The following is a 13,688-nucleotide window of genomic DNA, read 5'->3' on the forward strand; positions in this document are numbered from 1 at the left end:
CATCTGCCCATTTCTCAACAGGCATATTTTTTCAGTGAGGCAGACTTTGACTATCTCATATATTATATATGTCGTACAATATATGGCGTATAATTCGATTTGCTTAATTAAAGCGTTAATGCGCATTACTTTATCCCGCCGTTGGCTCATCTTTCGGTTATCTCTACCCTGCTGAAGTTTTCCTACTAACTGTTTCATCAGACGTATAAATCAATTAATTTTATTCCACAGAAGTAGAGAACCGAACCTGGTTCTTTTTAAGACCCGTGACTGGACCCCAGTTGGCGTTTTAATCCACCAATCGCATGCGACCTCTGTGGGTGTCTGCGATTCTTATTGGCTGGTAGGAGGGGCGCCGGATTAAAAAAAAAAAGAAAAGAAAAGTCGGGGACTTGGTGTTCAGAAGTCTGCCGGAGAGACCACAGTATCTGTGGCTGGGACGGGGTGTCTGCACCGGAAGAAAGTACCATTAATCCAGTTTGCCTGCATCATTCCATGTTACAATGTATCTGATCCATCAGAGTTGCGGACATATACTAAATGCACTTGCCTGAATCGTTTTCTTTGCGTGTATCTGGTTTTATTTTTTATTTTTTTAAGGGATAAGTGTGGTCCCTTCTGTATTACGATCGCTTTGATACCAAAGCTCCTAGAACTCAGTACACCAAAATAACTGCTGACGATCCCAATGGCTGGTATCGATATCCAGAAAACGGGATGGTTTTCGGCTGACAAGACCAAAAGATGGAGCGCCTTTGATTCGGGAAATCGTGCTCTTTTGGGGTTTTATACAGACTGAGGTGATGGGAAATTCCTAATCAAGTTAGAAGGAAGAAACTACAAGTGCACTTCTGTCTTTTTTTTTTTTTTGGAAATGATTGTGTTATTGATATTTTCCTTTATCGTGGATGGAGTGGCTTCCCAGCTTCACTATTCTGTTCCCGAGGAGCAAGATCATGGGACGTTCGTGGGGAATATCGCGGAGGATTTGGGCTTGGACATAACAAAACTTTCATCCCGTAAATTCCAGATCGTGCCCAGTTCGAGGACTCCGTACTTGGAAGTGAATTTGGAAAACGGGGCGCTGTTTGTAAACGAGAAAATCGACCGGGAGCAGATCTGCAAGCAAAGTGCAACCTGCCTGCTGCACTTGGAGGTGTTTTTAGAAAACCCGCTGGAGCTTTTCCGTGTGGAGATCGAGGTGATGGATATCAATGACAATCCACCCAGTTTTCCCGAAACAGACATTACGGTTGAAATCACAGAAAGTGCCACCCCGGGGACGCGCTTTCCAGTGGAGAGCGCCTTCGATCCGGACGTGGGCACCAACTCCCTCCGCTCCTACGATCTGACCACCAACAATTATTTTTACCTAGACGTGCAGACACAAGGGGACGGCAACAAATTTGCTGAGCTCGTCCTGGAGAAGCCGCTGGATCGGGAGCAGCAGGCGGTGCACAGGTACGTGCTGACGGCGGTGGACGGTGGTCTGCCACAGAGGACCGGGACCGCGCTACTGCTGGTCAAAGTCCTCGACTCCAACGATAACGTCCCGGCCTTTGATCAGTCAGTATATTCGGTCAGCATGCCCGAAAATGCACCGGTGGGCACGCTGGTCATCCAGTTAAACGCCACGGACCTGGATGAAGGGACGAACGGGGAGGTGGTGTATTCTTTCAGCAGTCGTAATTCAGCCAGGGTGAGGGAACTCTTTAATATAGACCCCCGGACTGGAAGAATCGAGGTGATCGGGGAGGTCGATTACGAGGAGAGCAATACGCATCAGATCTACGTGCAGGGGAAAGACCTCGGACCCAACGCCGTTCCCTCCCATTGCAAAGTGCTGGTCAAGCTGGTAGACGTGAATGATAACGCCCCGGAGATTAGCTTCAGCACAGTGACCGAGTCGGTGAGCGAGCAAGCGGCCCCGGGCACCGTGATCGCGCTGCTCAGCGTCACCGACCGGGACTCGGGGGAGAACGGCCAGGTCCGCTGCGAGGTCCTCGGCGAGGTCCCGTTCAAGCTCAAGTCATCGTTCAAAAACTATTACACCATAGTCACGGACGGACCCCTGGACCGGGAGAACGTCGACTCCTACACCATCACCATCGTGGCCAAGGATAAGGGTGTCCCGTCTCTGGCCACCAGCAAGTCCATTAAAGTGCAGGTGTCGGATGAAAACGATAACGCCCCGAGGTTTTTGCAGCCTATTTACGATGTGTATGTTACGGAAAATAACGTACCGGGGGCGTACATTTATGCTGTAAGCGCCGTAGACCCCGACATCGGACAAAATGCATATATATCATACTCCATATTGGAGTGCGACATCCAGGGTATGTCCGTCTTCACCTACGTGTCCATCAATTCAGAAAACGGCTACCTTTATGCTCTGAGGTCTTTTGATTACGAGCAGTTAAAGGACTTCAGCTTCATGGTCCAGGCGCAGGACTCCGGTACCCCGGAGCTGACGTCCAACGCCACCGTCAATGTTATAATAGTGGACCAGAATGATAACGCCCCGTCCGTTATTGCCCCCTTGGGCAAGAACGGCACAGCTAAAGAGCATCTGCCCCGGTCCGCCGAGCCGGGCTTCCTGGTGACCCGCATCGTGGCCATGGATGCGGACGACGGCGAAAACGCACGCCTGTCCTACAGCATCCTGAAGGGCAATGAGCTGGGGATGTTCCGCATGGATTGGAGAACCGGAGAACTAAGGACCGCCAGGAGGGTATCCGGTAAAAGGGAGTCGAACCAGCCTTACAACTTGTTGATCGAAGTGAGGGACCACGGGCAGCCGCCCCTCTCATCCACAGCCAGCGTTATTGTAACCTTAGTCGACAGTATAGTGGAGGGTCACAGCGGGGAACGTGGTTCCTCCAAAGCCAAGGAAAATTCCCTTGATTTGACCCTGATCCTTATAATCGCGCTGGGATCAGTGTCTTTTATCTTCCTGCTGGCCATGATTGTGCTGGCCATCAGGTGTCAGAAGGACAAGAAGATGAGCCTCCACACGTGTCTGAACAGCGACTGCTGCCTCTGCTGCAGGACCTGCTGTAGCAGGCAGGCGAGGGGCAGAAAGAAAAAGCTTAGCAAGTCAGATATAATGCTGGTGCAGAGCACTAATGTCACCAGCACCGCGCAGGTCCCGGTCGAGGAATCGGGGAGCTTCAACTCCCACCATCAAAACCAGAATTATTGCTACCAGGTATGTCTTACACCGGAATCTGCCAAAACTGATCTAATGTTCCTAAAGCCCCGTAGCCCTGCTAGGAGCGCAGACACTGAACACAATCCCTGTGGAGCCGTAGTCACAGGTTACACAGACCAGCAGCCTGACATCATATCTAACGGCAGCATTTTATCCAACGAGGTAAGCATACTTAAATATATCGCTCCCTACGTGTATGCACTAATGCACTAAAGACATTGCAACGCTGCATTAAAGTCTAATTACTCTTTTGACATCTCTTTATACATATAAAACAGCAGTACACTCTTTGTCTTTAATGTATTTTTTTCTGTTAAAATTATGCATTTAATGTGTGTGTGTGTGTAAGAATAGTATAATATAAATTTGACATTTTATCTTTCCCTTACCGGTAGTCATTTAAATGTCATGTGTGGGGGGGGGGGGGGGGGGGAGGGAAAAGCTAAGGAAGAAAAACAAAAGTGTAAAAGGGTTCGATTAAATTGTATGTCCAGGATATTGGCCAGGGAAGATGTGAATTAAGCATGCCTGGCACGGCCTGGCAGAGTAACATTAGAACAAAGATTCGTCTATAATTGGAGCCTTTGACTGAATTATCCCAGGACCCGGTGATTTTACCCCTCAACCAAGTCTGAGACCGAAAGACTGATGCTAAAATTCACTTTTTATACTTTATGCATAACAATTAAGTTTGCATGTGAGTTTTTGTGTCGCGTCGTTTTTGAAACCATTTCAATGACGTTGCATTTCTGAGTTTTGTGACAAGCCTTATCGATTGTGTTTGTTTTAGACTAAACAGAGGGCTGAACTCAGTTACCTTGTGGACAGACCTCGGCGTGTAAACAGGTAAGGGGTTTCAGTACGAGCCTCTGGCCGGCGATCGCGCATTGATGAGGGCATAAGCGGAAGCTGGCAAAGACGCACCGCACTTTACCAGAATAGCCACACTTTCCATGCCAGTGGATCCGTGCCGAGTGCAACACCTTTAGCGACCATCTGATGGCGGAATAATGTTTTGTGAGGAAAAGTCTCCTCTCCCCCTTTGCAGCTCTGCTTTCCAGGAAGCAGATATTGTAAGCTCAAAGGACAGTGGACACGGCGATAGTGAACAGGGCGACAGTGATCACGACGCCACCAACCGAGGACATTCGTCCGGTAGGTAACGTTTTATCACAGTCACCGGCCACCGGTATATAAGACCCCCAGCGCCGTTTTTCTATTGTGATTATGATAATAATAGTAATAAAAACACTTCCTGCCGTAATTAATTTTGGATGGCAGTCCTTATTTGCCGGTGAAATCTTGGAAAGGTGCTTAGATGGTGGCGGGGGCGCAGCGCTCTCTTCCGCCGGAGTGTGGCGCTGAAGGGAAAGTCCCCCGCCGGCGGAGCTCATGCAACGTACCGGCTACACAGACACCGTGGCAAGATAGTTAAGGACTCATTTTGCATAAACCCTGTCGGAATTTCACACATTTCGATTGTGGCATTGCCTTTAAAGACAACTGTAAGATTTTAGGATGCCTTTATGTTAATACTTAAAATTATAATTACATTATACCACTGATTTCGCAGCGATTTAGGTTAAGTGTTCTGTATATGCTTTTAAATTTTATAATTATTTTCATTTTCTCTGTTAAAATTTTAATTTAACTATTAAAATATTATGTTATTCATTTAAATAAATGTATATTTTTCTTTCTTTAATGAGGAAATACGTGACGTGGAGTCACAGAACCCCTTTCTGCATGATTCTGCCTTCCATAAATATCACGTCATTATTTTAGATGTAATTTTAAAATGATTATTAATCCACTCATCCATCTATCTACCCTCCCCCCAACTGCCTGAACTGGACAAGGCTGCAACAGAAAAAAATGAAATTAGTAATGATTCAATGTGGTATTAATGAGTGTGTGTGTGTTTGTGCAAAAGGTATTTTTATATGTTAGATTTATATGCAGGAAATGTATAAGAATATAGCAGTAAAAATGCGCATTGTATGCTTGTGTTTGATGGGGTTGTGTTAGAGATATGTTTAGCATAATCAATACAAAATCGTTGCACAGTTGTTCAAAAATGTCGTACATAGAGCCTTCTCTCTTTTCTTAACTCACACACCCAAAATAACACACCCCTTTTTCATTATACTTCGATTGTTAGTCGTTAATCAAATTACCAACTTCTTCACAAGTAACGAAAGCAGGGTCACGTGATTTGGGCACCGATTCCGCTCCTGTTCTTTTAAATTCCCTGCATGTCACCATGACCCTGTTTAACATTCACAGAGCCTCCTGGTAATAGACAGAACCGAGATGGAAATTGCACCTTTTATGAAAAATGAAAATCCACAGTTTATACATACCAGATGTAATGATTTGGCTGGTTCCTGTGCCATGATACCATCCCGATCTCTTTCAGCAACCAATGTGACCTTTAATCATTTATGCAGCTATTTGTTTGTTATTCCTTCTTAAATATGCTTGATCATGTGTGTCTCCCTGAAATCCAGCATGCCGATGGGGGATGATTTTAGGAATGCAAACGCCCAGCAGGGCCTGTATAGTCTGTCTAAGCTTCACGTTAGCACTCGGTTACAGCTCAGTGATCAGTAATTCATTTTCAGACCTTTGCATACCAATTATGAAATGAAGGCTATTATCACGGCCCAGGTTTGTAATACTTCAGTTTGAAAAACAAATATGCCATTTCCACGATTTATTTTATTTTTTTACACTCCCTTCTCTTGAACCCTGTAGTCCAGGGTTCCCTGGAGTCCAGCGCTGTACCTGTTGAAATCAGTGCTGAGATGGGAACCTAACAATTCACAAAAAGAAAAAAAAAGTCAATTGTAGTATTTGAGTTCCTATGGGATTCAGCTTCAACTCATTCTGCTTATGCTTTTTCAGTTGCCTTTCAGCAAGAGCCGCTTTCAGTGCCCAAAAGCAGCTTTTAGCGTGCAGTTCGCGTCTAAAAAAACTCGCGACTCATCGCTCCGCTTCATTTCACTTATGACATGTTTGAATAAACTGTTTTACGATCGTGTCATTTGCTGTACTTACATTGGCCAAGCACGACCACAAAATGTTTGGTGATATCCTGGATGGAAATGGTGCCGAGAGCTTTTGCTTGATTTATAGCTTATATTATTCGACTCTTGGAAATCGAATAACACTTCGGTAGAGTTAATAGCTTTGTCCTTCGTTATTATAAAATCGGGTGCATCTGCGACTTCGGCTCTAACCGGATTATATTCTCTTGCACGAAAGTAAACGGTTCCTGATACTCTGCTTTTAAAACCCTTTGCTTGTTCAGCCCAAGTCTTTAGTCGACTTGATTGTTACCGTCGTTTCTTTCTGGTTGTCCTCTGACTAGGCTACTGACCTTTAAACAGGTTCATTCTCATGAAGTTTTGATCTCCTTTTTTTCCTGGTAATAATGATTTGATTAATTGTACATTTCCTACCTTGCTTTTAAACTTCGAATGCATTATTCAGGAGTTATAATCAGCCGGGCATCAAACAGAACACATTTAGTGACAGGAGATGTGAGCCCCCCCGTCAGTGGTGTAAAGGTACAGAGACGCCCCACCTGTAATTAATGCTCATTACCGGCGCTGCTGTTCACGTGACGCTGTAACCGAGCGGTGTGGATTTCAGATGATTTAACAAAAGGTGCGGAAGGTGTTCTGTGGAGGCTGGGCAGATTTGCGTATATGCTGTTATTTCTGCGTCTGCCGGTGAGTGCGCAGAAACAGCTGATTTTTGAAAACTTGATAGGCTACCTTAAATAAATTATACATATGTAAACGACCGAAAACTCTGTAACATTCATTTCGGAACGCCACCCCTACATATATGCCGTGCAGGTATTTTAGGGCTGTTGCCAAGAGCAGGTGACCTCGGTAGTATCTGAGCGTTGTCCGTTTTCAGCGTGTGCATACTTAAATACTGGACTCCTTTTTTAACTAATTAGGTCACCCATTTTTTTGGGCACACATGATATTTCAAAGCTCCCATTCTCTCAGAAAGTTGGAAGAAAAGTGGTGAAATATATTCGAACTATTCGAGAATAAATAGGATTCCATTGTGATAGCGTGCGCTTCAGAAAGTCGAAGTAGTGAAACAGTTAATGTGTTGCATAATAAATATACTGTATTTTTTTCATTATGTACTTACATAGACTGTTCATCTAAGACTTTTTATGGGACTTTGCAAGATGGTCTAATACCATAAATCATAAGCCAAAATGATGTACAATTGGATTTTTTCATCAATAGACAGATAGCTTGTGAAATGGATTGTAGAAAGCCCCCCTCCCTCATTGATTTGGGCGTTTTCTTTTGTCTGTTTCCTTTGCAATTCTGGTTTTCTCCCACAGTCCAAATGCATGTACTTTTGATTAAATGATCCCACTAAATTCCCTATTTTTTTGTCAGTGAAAGTGTGGCTGGTTGTGTGGGAGGCCACGTGTGTGTGTGTGTGTTTGTGTGTGTGTGTGTGACCTTGCGGTGGGCTGGTGTCCTAGCAAAGCTGGTGCCGAGAAGGAAAAGTTACAAATTCAGAATTCTTTTTACATAATTCGACTGCTGCGCACAGGATTTGATAAGTGTGTGCTGTGGAAATGAACAGGGCATGCATTTATTTTAGAATTAACCTGCGCTGCAAGTTGAGACGCCATATGCCTGGGATGGTACGCTCAGGTCCTCAAGGGAAGAAGTCCTGCAGATTTCAGAGTTTGGGTTTCAATTAGCGGCTGATTTACAACCCAAACACCAGGTGACTTGACTTCCAGTCGAAATAACGACTTCAGCCGAACAATTAGGAGCCGACGCAGAGTGAAAAGCAGCTGACCTCGTGGCCCTGGAGGACCGGACGTCCACGCTCACCATATGTGGTCCTCATTTTCATCAAATTAATAGCAGTAATTTGAATTCGCTTCATTAATTATTTCAAGAATTGCCCAGAGTGACTTCCATCACAGTCTCAGAATAATTCTGTTTGGCTCTAAGTCTTCAGCGCTGCCTATCTTGTTGTGATGAGGAAAGCCACAGAAAGTGTCCGTCCGTGTGAACGATGAGAAATATCACGAAGAAAAGGAATAAGGCCTCACCGTCATAAAGCCAAACCACCGGGCGATGAAACTGAAGCATAAATGCAGTGGAGCGATACCTTTAGCAAGGTCTTTCGGGGATTCGATTTAGTTCGGCCCAATGTACTCTGACAGATCCAACTCTCCAAACTTCAGCTTAAAATCGTTAAGTGTGAAGCAGCAAGTAGCCTGAACGTCTCCCCACAGGACTTTGGAAAGGCCGGTTTTCCTGTACTTTTAAGAGCGTTACTTAGAATTTGGTTGCTCTACAAAGCCATCCTGCCATTTACCTGTATTTTCCACCCTTCATAATGGGCGTCGAAAGGTTTTTCACGCTAAACGGGGAGCACCTTACTATGATTGTGGGCGACAGGTTATGCTTTTTACGAAAGACCGGCAGATGCTGTTTTGTATTTATTATGAAGTATGTCTGTCGCAGGGCTGATTATACCGGTAAATTCTCTCAGGGTCTTAGGTAATTTTGTTTCTGTGATTTTATTATTTTAATTTTGCTATTTACATTGGCATGTTAATCTCCCCTTTGGGAATAATTAATTTCTATTAGATTCTATCCCAATCCATATCTTCTAACGGTAGAACTTTGAAAGCTAAGCCAACAGAATTACGTGAGACGTCTGCTGATTCCCCCTTCGCTTCGTTCTCCTGCCTGCCGTTTATTTCTACCAGTGTTAAAATGCTTACGTGCCTCTTTAAGAAGGGACGTGAAAATAAAACCCTTAATCCCACAGAATTCTCCAAACTAACTGCACAATTTCTCACAACTCTAATCACTTGTTTACAGTGTGGGCAGATAGGATTATTGGTTTGATTTTTTCAGGAGATATCACTCAAAGCAAAAGTTAATACTGCCCTGTTAGCGCGCTAAGATTGAATTAGTGCTTAGTATAACATAAGTCGTGCTGAAATGTACAAATGACAGTAAAGAGGTGCTGGTATTTAGCATGAAAATTAGCAATGCTCATGGACATTGGCATGTTGTTTTATTTTGGGAAGTTGGTAGTTTGTGGCCTTGCAAACAAAAGGAAGAAATTATACACGGTCGATTTGTTTGTTTAGTCTTGTAACTCGCAGACACACAAATACCAGAGAATCAGTGGAACACTGCTGGGTGAAGTGAAGATATATTTATGGTGTATAATTGTAGATACTTCATGGTCCACAACAGAGGAACTGAACCCATTAGATATTCAAAGGGTCTCTCACCCTTATTTTTTTAATATACTGAAGCACCATAACATTGGGCAACTCCTTTGGTTGTGTCTGTTAAGAGGAGAGATGTCGGCTTTTATTCTGTAAATCAGAATTCCTCTGTAGAACTATAGTCAAAGGTTTATCAGTGGGACATATTCGCCTAACTAGCTCCTTTGATCTTCTCGCAGCAAAGCTCCTGCCATGAAGGATTACAGATTAGAGATGTGTCTCCACATTACTCCCTTTGTAGCTCCACACGTGCTTTGATCAGGAGGCTTCAACGTTCTCCATCACTGTCCTTGTGCCTGAAACTCCAGACCCGGTCGGAAGATGATTAGGTTTCGCTGGGAGGCTTAATTACACCACAGCCATCAACCTTTCCATCATTCTATACCAGCTAATTAACTTAAACGTTCGACAGTTATTTTCATTTACAATTGCCCTGTCTTTCACGCAAATGGTACGTCCCTCGCGACAGCGAAGGAATTTAAACAGCAGATGGTAGAACACCCCAATGAAATGTCACACACGTTATCAAACTAGCAACCCGACCTAACAAATTGCCACCGGAGATTTACAGTAGAACCGTTAAACGTACATTGTTTACACTGCAGTGGCCGTTTCCTGCATCTTAAGTAGATTTATCGGTAATAAACTCGGTTTAAACCTTGTGGATTTCACAGACTGTAACGTGTGTATTGTATATACCAGATCCACTAAAACCGTGCGCTAAAAATGTGTAAATATTCTGAAACAGGAGCACAGCCTCTGAAAGAAGGATGCTTTGCTAGTAATTGTGAAGCTGTGTGCTTCAGTCTGCCTCTGCGATGTGGAAAATATGTCCATAAGCGCTGGTGTCAGGAATACATTTCCAGGAAGTGGCATCTGCTAATACGTATCCTGTGTCGATTGTGTTGTTTTAGGTGCGGATCTCTTTTCAAACTGCACAGAGGAGTGCAAAGCCCTTGGGCACTCTGATCGATGCTGGATGCCCTCCTTTGTGTCACCAGACGGCCGTCAGGGGGCAGATTACCGTAGCAATCTGCATGTACCAGGGATGGACTCTGTGCCTGACACTGAGGTATTTGACGCTCAAGAGCAAACTGGAGATAGATCATTCTCCACCTTTGGCAAAGAGAAGTCACATCACGGCACCCTAGAGAGGAAAGAGTTTGATGCACTTCTGTCTAACAGACGTGAGCCTTACAAACCCCCCTATTTGAGTGAGTATTTAGTTATCGACTTTGATCTGACTGAATTTAACTCAAACTTCAAATGGCCGGAAGTGCCATTAAATTCTTTTTAACGCCTTCTTTCCAATCTACTTCTAAAACTAAATTCTATGCTTTTCTTCTATCTATTTTCCAAGTCCCTCTGCTGTCTATATGAGCCTTATTCTGCCCAGTGTTTATTAATGATGGTGATATATTTAAATTGGCTGTATCGTAGGCAATAGGACAGCAAAGTTTAACCCAATAAGTCTGTTGTGACTTTTCATTAAAATTAAATACCCCTGACATGCTCTTCAGTTACTTATAAAAAAGCATATATCGTTACCTATGCAATGTCCTTTGTTCCAGGGACTATTTCAGATAAATGTGAGCGGTCGATGTGCCCTCCTCCTGAACGAGAATGAAAGCGTCACTGTTTTTTCAGCATGCTACCTGAAAATAATAAAACTAAGATTCTCATCTGCCTCTCAGATGTTATGGGTACTGTGTTGTTCAGATGCTGTAGTTTTGTGCAGTCTTAAGCACATCATGCCATGCATGCTATTTACTACTGTGTACTATTTAGTACTGTGTACAACTGTGGAGCAAAGCATACATACTAGTTTTGGCCTCTTCCCCCGTCACCTCAACCCCAGTGTTAATGTTACTTCAAACACCTATAATCTTCACTAACTTTGATTCCATGTCTGGCTCCAAAGCATTAGTTCATAGCTTATATTTCCTGATATATCGGGAACATTTCTCTGTTTGCATTCGTGTCTGGTTTGCCCCATTCCCATCAACTCCTGAAAAGAATAAAGTAATAACCGAGCCGTCCGTCATACGCCCCCCCCTCATGTCCCCCTTCACTCAAACTCTCACACTGCTCTGGCTTTATTACAATAGTACGCCACAGTTGGAAAAAAAAAAAAAGACAGTCGACCGCATGAGACGAAGTTTAGGAAAGCTATTGTGAAGCGGGATCCTATTTGGTTGGTCTGGTGATGGGAATGTGTCAGGAGGTCAAAAGTTTGGCATGGAAAATTTTAATTCCGCCACGTTTGCCGTTCAGCTACGTACAGCCAAATTAAACGACTACCTAGAACGATGTCAAAGAACGCTCACTTTCTGTGTTATGTGTTTCAATGTTGCCTGAATTAATGGCCAGAGCGATAAAGTGTCTTCAGTAATGTCACCACCCCCCCCCCCCCCGGTAATAATCACGGTAATATTGTTCCTCATGATATTTGACAAATTTACACTGTTCCTCATGTAACGTATCTTTGTGAAATACGACTAATTACGTGGATTTCCTTCCAGGAAATATCTAAATACGCGCGTGTGTACTTCTGTCCTTAAATTTCACTCTCCTATCTGTTGGATTTCACTTTGTTTAACGAGCGTCTTCTCTGCTTACAGCGCGGAAAAGGATTTGCTAGTTCATTCTGTGTGGACATACCCAAGACAGCATGAATTTGCACAATAGCCGAGCAACGAAACCATCAAGTTTCCAACTTCGTTACCTTGGCCATCCGGCTGTACCTTTCACCTTTTGGATTTTTCTGCCATGGGGGACAAACGGAAACGATGGCTACTGGTGGAACTTTACCGCTCTCAGCAGGCCTGAGAAATGAGCTGACATTGGACCACAAAGGAAAAACAAAAAGCAAACAAACAAACAAAAGCAAACAAACAAACAAAAGAAATCTTGGGGGTTGGAAATCTCTTCTCTAATCTGTGTGTGCCTGTTTACAGCACTATGTATATCTTCAGAAGTCACTGAGCCCTTTAGATGTTTGTATTCACACCAAGAAGCCAATTGTACAGGATAAATATTTGTGCATTATAAATGCAATATCTCAATTTTAGACTTGACTGTTTTATATTATTTTGTGTGGTCAAGTGGTCCCAAATCTACTCCAACTTTGTAAGGAAAATTGTGATCATGCTTTAAGTTCAAATTTTATTTTCGGATTATTTTGATTTTTATTTTTCCAAACTACATTTGCCGTAATCAGATACATTGAGTGGTTTCTATCATGTGTGCAAAGTGTTTACTGTACTATTTTAAAGCTTCTAAATGGATACAAATTACATATATAAATATATAAATATATATATATATATATATATATACTTTTTTCTGAAAGTGTGGTATTCATTTGTTAGTTTCTTATTCGACATACAATCCCATAAAACGGCATTAAGTGACACAAAAGCCTTGTGGTATTGCAGGGTTTTTACAAAATGGGCCTTTTTAAATTCTACAAATTATTTTGTTGTTTATTTTATTTTTTCACTTTAGATATTAAACTTTATCTTGTCTATAATGAAAGGAAATAATTCTTTAGATTTTAAATCATGGTAATCTGTGTTGTACAAAATTGGCAGTTAAAGGAATAAACTAAATATTAACTCTTAAAATCACACACGCGCGCACACACACACACACATACACACGCACATACAGAAACACACACACACCCCGAGGTGATTAATAAAATATAAAATGCATAACACTTTGACTTGTGTTATTATTATTTATTACTAACGGTACAGAATACACATCCCATGTTTCGACCTGATTTTATTTTAATATTGAAATTCCACGTTGAGTTCTGAAGAACACATACTATTCTGCTTAGTTATATGAGTTGCAATTTAAGTTTTTATTTTCTTCTCAAATTTTGTTGTGTGTGATAATACTTCTGTAAATGTGACTTTTATTATTGCCAGATATTGGGAATATCGTCTTGGATACACAGCCTGGATTCAGTAATGGGATTCAGGCAAATTATTTGCTAAAAATAAGAAAACCGTAGCCTCACACCTCTGGGACCCGGGTTCGAGTCTCCGCCTGGGTCACATGTGTATGGAGTTTGCATGATCTCCCCATGTCGTCGTGGGGTTTCCTCCAGGTACTCCGGTTTCCCCCCCACAGTCCAAAAACATGCTGAGGCTAATT

General features: G+C 42.9%; 1 protein-coding gene across 3 annotated transcripts; it reads left to right on the forward strand.

The window, feature by feature from the left end:
• The first annotated feature begins 406 nt into the window (after nucleotides 1-406).
• Nucleotides 407-13,242, forward strand: pcdh10a (protocadherin 10a). Of its 3 annotated transcripts, none has more exons than XM_048996556.1 (5): nucleotides 407-3,373; nucleotides 4,002-4,057; nucleotides 4,260-4,366; nucleotides 10,436-10,735; nucleotides 12,143-13,242. In XM_048996556.1, the coding sequence occupies exons 1-5, from the start codon at nucleotides 875-877 to the stop codon at nucleotides 12,160-12,162; spliced, it is 2,982 nt and encodes a 993-aa protein (XP_048852513.1). In that variant the 5' UTR covers nucleotides 407-874; the 3' UTR covers nucleotides 12,163-13,242. The 3 variants fall into 3 exon arrangements, with proteins under 3 accessions (XP_048852513.1, XP_048852514.1, XP_048852516.1); XM_048996557.1 differs by having other exon boundaries at nucleotides 10,436-10,593; XM_048996559.1 differs by having other exon boundaries at nucleotides 407-3,208.
• Nucleotides 13,243-13,688: the final 446 nt, after the last annotated feature.

The sequence above is a fragment of the Brienomyrus brachyistius genome, chromosome 25, assembly GCF_023856365.1.
Source record: "Brienomyrus brachyistius isolate T26 chromosome 25, BBRACH_0.4, whole genome shotgun sequence".
Classification (NCBI taxonomy): domain Eukaryota; kingdom Metazoa; phylum Chordata; class Actinopteri; order Osteoglossiformes; family Mormyridae; genus Brienomyrus; species Brienomyrus brachyistius.